General features: G+C 35.1%; 1 protein-coding gene across 1 annotated transcript; it reads left to right on the top strand.

Moving 5' to 3' along the window:
• Positions 1-4404: 4404 nt before the first annotated feature.
• On the top strand, positions 4405-4945 carry LOC131166607 (protein SENESCENCE-ASSOCIATED GENE 21, mitochondrial-like). The gene is made up of 2 exons (XM_058125193.1): positions 4405-4478; positions 4693-4945. Exons 1-2 carry the CDS (start codon positions 4405-4407, stop codon positions 4943-4945), a joined length of 327 nt encoding a protein of 108 aa, XP_057981176.1.
• The last annotated feature ends 389 nt before the right edge of the window (positions 4946-5334 follow it).

Below are 5334 nucleotides of genomic sequence, written 5' to 3'. Positions count from 1 at the left end.
TAAATGATGCATAAAAACACGATAAATCTATAAAGTAAAAGAATAGTCGATCTAGAAAAAATAGAAAACACATATTAAAGTGCAAGGCAATGAAATATTCACACTAGCTACAAGACAAAAAAAAATCACAGGGTAATCAAAGCTAACTATAAAGCAGATTACACAATTATCCACACAAGCCAAAAAACAAAAGGAAGGCAAAACATACAAGCTGCTCAACTTTCTAAATTTTCCCAACGAAGTCACCAAGTTGTTGACGTCGAATTCTGTCTAGGGTGTCGATAAAGAGGGAATCGCAAGCCCCAAACAAGAAATAGTTTTGAGAAAAAAGGGTAAAAATAGTTAAAACATAGAGTCGCCACCTCTTTTTTTTTTTTTGAAAACACAAGGAAAATAAATAAACACCTTGAAAAGGGTTTGTGAAATTCATATTTAGAGTTCAGGACTATACTTGTGCATAAGGGAGGTAATTAGCCAATGTGTAACGACCTGCTATTTTTTTTCCACTATAATAATTATCATACTCTGATACCATAACATAATCCTAAACAGCGAGAAGCATAATACAAATAAACATTTCCATACATAATGATATACCATACTGTACAATACCAGAGTGCTATCATATTACCCAAAAGAATATATACATGAGTTACTAAATCCCCAAAATTGCCCTCAGCTACTTAGGGCAAATACAAAAACCCTCCACTATACTCACTTTGCTATCAGGGCACCACAGACGCCCCTCTACTTGCGAGCCTGATCTGCTCACCTACCTGGATCACCTGAAAAAGGTTTCAACACTGGGATGAACCAATGCTCAGTAAAACGATATATGCTATTACTAATGTGTGGAAAATGAGTCATCATATCATAAAAATCCGTTTCCATATAATCATGTATATCTGGATCTATAAATACAGTACAAATCATAATATTCATTACCATTTTCATGTCATTTAACACATCTGCATTAAAGTTACTATTCAAAATACTTCTAACATATATAAGTAACTCCCTGGTCTCTGTAAATCATAATATACATAATAATAACTGTAAAACTTCCCCTGTGAATATCTGTATGTCATGATTTAACCCCTCATGACAGGGTTGTGCGGCCGGTAGGTGGGATCTACACTGGTTGGCCGACCAGGTAAATCACTATACTCCCTCGGCCGATTTGCCCACCTCTACTCATATCTGATGGGGAGCTTGTCCACGTCAAGGGTACTATATGATCGACCTAGAACCTATTATCTGAATAGGCGGTTGCACTCTGTAAACTGTATGCTGCATGTAACTACGGTACCGTGCTCTAAAAACTGTATGGTCCAATAGGGTCTGATACTATATACATATTCATATATACTCTTTCATTGTTTTCATCATGTTTTCAAAATTACTATAACACTTTCTTTCTGTTCTGTAAATACTGTAACTGTAGCATCTCGATGCTACCTTTGTATAACTGTTTATATATATACTCTGTAAATACTCTGTTTGTATACTCTGTATGTTATGGTAATAGAAAACATGACATACTTTAAACTCTGTAAATCATAGTACTGGAATTACATAATCATAATACTGTATCCGTACTTCGTATAATCATGGTAATAAAATCCGTAAAATCATGGTACTGTAATTCACATAATCATAGCACTGAAATACATAAAATCATGAAACTTATTACATACGTATACTCAAGCCACACCATATTGTAATACATAATTTTCATAAATAAATACACTGCATAATATTTAGAAATTTCCTAACATAACATATATCCCTTACCTTAACTCTGAAAAGCCCCTACTGTACTCTAGCCCGATACTTGCAGGGCTTCCTACAAATCACCCTGAAACCAATATTTTCCAGAACTAAACATTAGTATTTTCCTACTACATTATTTCCTATAACTGCCATGAGACCAAAAAGTGGCTAAAAGGGCTTACCCTAAATTTGGGATGATTTCCAACTCTGATTTCCAGACGATCTGCTCCGGTAGAAGCGTAGAGAACTTCGCCAGGAGCATCGTGGTAGCTTCGGATCGTCGATCCGGCGACTGGTGGGGCTGAAAATGAAGAGAGAAGGGAGAGAGAGTCGTAGGAGAGAGAGAGGAGAGAGAGAGAGATGCGAGAGAAATGAATAAAAATCCCGTCTTTCCACTATTTATAGGGCTAGGTTCGTCGATGAGACCCTGTGTTTGCCGACGAGCCCTTCACAAAATTCGTCGACGAGGCCTTGTGTTCGTCGACGAAATTCAGAGTAGCCCGAACCGCCTCTCGGTATTTTCTCGTCGACGAAGCCCTGTGTTCGTCGACAAAATTCTGAAGGCCTTCGTCGACGAAACCCTATGTTCGTCGACGAAGCTTGGCAATTTCCTATATTTTTGATTATTTAATATTATCTCCAAAATGTAATGTCCACGTTCGTCGACGAAGTCTACAACCTCCTTCTGTTTCAGTATCTATTTTCTCTTCCTCTTACTATTATTAACCTGCTATTATTCGGGTCACTACACAATCATCTTAGCAATAATCAACCTTTTAGCAACCCTAACGACACCCATTTATTGAACGATTACTGTAATTATGCATGTGTTGCCTTAAAAAAAAAAGAAATAGAAAATGAAAGAGAAAATACCTTTTTGGTCCTCCACTGATTGACTCACTGTTTGAGCACTCCAATATGACTTTGATAAGCCTAGGGTATTGCTTTAAAAGGGGGTTGTCCTTAGGAACTTAAGTTTCAATGAAAACATGATGATGAAGATAATGGTAATGGATGATGAAAAACTGTTGATTTGAAACGATCAGGCTTGTATTATCGACTTGAAAAACTAAAGGTTTATAAAAAAGGTTCGCACTTGTATTACCAGTATTTGAAAATGTTGAGAAAAGAAATAGTAATTTTGGAAAAGGGAGTTGGCATTGAAAAGTATGGTGAGATGCATGAGTTTTGGAAAAGCTAGGGGGCTTCATCATTGACCTTTTAAATCAAGAAACTGAAAACACATATTTTTGAGATTTTTGAAAATATTTTTTGAAAAAAGAAGACTCCGATACTAAATGAACAAAACATGGTTTGTTTGGTTTACTTTTGTTGGGTGGAGCCATAATTCTTCTTAAATTATAGGATTCCCGAAGGTTAAATGCTCCTGCCATGCTTAGAGGTAAGGGGAAGAAAGTACTATACTGTAGAATTCCTCCCTTTATTCCATCATCAACCAATTAAAAACAAACTATGGGAACCAATAAACAAAATTCATATTTTTAGGATTTTTCATATTTTTATTTTTTTTTGAGGTTTTCAGTGAAACCAGATAAAATGTACACTAATACACACACAAACTTATATACAAACACTACACTTACTTACACCTATACACATACATATACATACTACCATGCATAAATAAATACTAAAACATACATACATTATTATGCACACATTCATACATATATACATACACATACTTATATATATAAAATATACGTATATATACAAATGATTAAATCTATACATACATGTATATAATATTAGATATAAATATATATACGATTTACAATATTAGATATATATACATAAGAATACATGCATATGCATGATAGAGTATACATATTATACATGATATTTTTACATACATCAATATATATATATATATACATACATATTAATAATACATACATACATATGCATATATATTACATATACACATATACATATTTACATTATTTACATAATTATATATATTAATACTAAATATGGACATATAAACATATATACACGCAGTTGATATTTCTAAAAAATTTATAATTATATTAAAATAAAATGTTATTTTTAATGAATTTGTACATGTAAATGTAATAAAAATAAATTTTAAAATGTATTTTTTTTTTTGAAAAATAAAATTATTAAGCTTGACAAACATTTAATATAAAAATTCCAAACATTAACCGCAAAAAATCCTAGGCAGCTGCCATCATTCATTCTTTACAAAGTAAATTAAATAAAACACAGGGGATGATCGAAGTTAATCAAAGTAACGAAGAAAAGAGAAAAGCCCAAAACAGGAAATTAATAATTAAGTCATGGTTCTTCACTTCTTCTTCTTCCGGAAAGTCGTCGTAAAAGCGAAGTCAAATTGTTGCAAAAGAAAGTCTTCATGTCCTACAAAATAATCCGCCGTTGTTTTTTTATTTCTTTCTTTTAAGCGCCACTGAAAACTATTCTAATTTGCTGAACCAAAGTGCTCTGCTCTCTATATAAAGGCGGCAGCGCCCTCTCTTCAAGAGACAGAGAGAGGGTGGTTGCAGTTGGGTATGGTTTTCTCTCGCTGCTGTGGAAGATTTTCTCGAGAAAATTGGTGAAGAGAAGCTTTAGCAATAATCTTCAATCGAAATGGCTCGCTTCTTCTCCAACCCTAAGCCTATCCCTGCTCTCGTCGCCGATCATATTTCCCTCCCTGTTAACAGGTATACTAACGACTAAGCACTGACGCTCAAAACCATGCTCGCTCAAACTCATTTCTGTTTGGTTGGCGAGAAAACGGGGTGAAAAAAAAAAAAATAAATAAAAGTTAACGTGGCAACCAATCCATCACCCCATTCCATGCAATTCTTCCTTTTTATTATATCCTTGAGTTTTTAAGGTTATATTGTTTTTGCGCACATTATTCATACATATTAGATGTACTTGGGGTATATCTAGACGGGGTTATGCTGCAGCGGCGGCGCCAGGCGTTGCGGCGACCGCGGCGGGAGGAGGAGGAGGAGGAGGAGGAAGGAGCGGCGCGGTGGTGAAGAAACAAGGAGAACAGACGGGGAAGGCGACGTCTTCGTGGGTCCCAGATCCCGTCACCGGCTACTACCGGCCGGAGAATCTCGCCGACGAGATCGACGTCGTCGACCTCAGAAATATGCTCCTCAGGCACAAGAACTGATCGATCGATAACCTTTTAAAAATTGGACGGCTGAGAATTTGTTGGTGGCTTGGGCCCAGATGTTTCGACGGTCAAGATGTCATGGGTTTTTATCCAGTGTGTCCCAGTTAGGAAGTTTGTGGAAGCTTCAAAGTCATCTTGTTTATGTTTATACACGACTAGACGATTAACTTTCACACCTGTACCCTTATTGTTAAGGAATAATAAAATAATTTTTATTTTAAACTTTCTCATTTTTAATTTTTTTTAAATGGTAAAAGTGGATTATGGTTTGCACCTACGTCACCACTGTTAAAAATATATATAATTTATAAAACTACTTAAACTCTTCTGACATAGAAAACATTCATATCAAATTCTTGAGTTGGTGATATTCATTGATAAATCCC

This window comes from Malania oleifera, chromosome 10, assembly GCF_029873635.1.
Source record: "Malania oleifera isolate guangnan ecotype guangnan chromosome 10, ASM2987363v1, whole genome shotgun sequence".
NCBI lineage: Eukaryota > Viridiplantae > Streptophyta > Magnoliopsida > Santalales > Ximeniaceae > Malania > Malania oleifera.
The sequence above is the reverse complement of the archived record's forward strand: the minus strand, read 5'-3'. Positions and strand labels throughout refer to the sequence as shown.

Coding starts and splice junctions, on each gene's coding strand:
- LOC131166607 (XM_058125193.1), top strand. CDS start 4,405: ATGGCTCGCTTCTTCTCCAACCCTAAGCCTATCCCTGCTCTCGTCGCC. Junction 4,479..4,692: donor ATTTCCCTCCCTGTTAACAG/GTATACTAACGA, acceptor CATACATATTAG/ATGTACTTGGGGTATATCTA.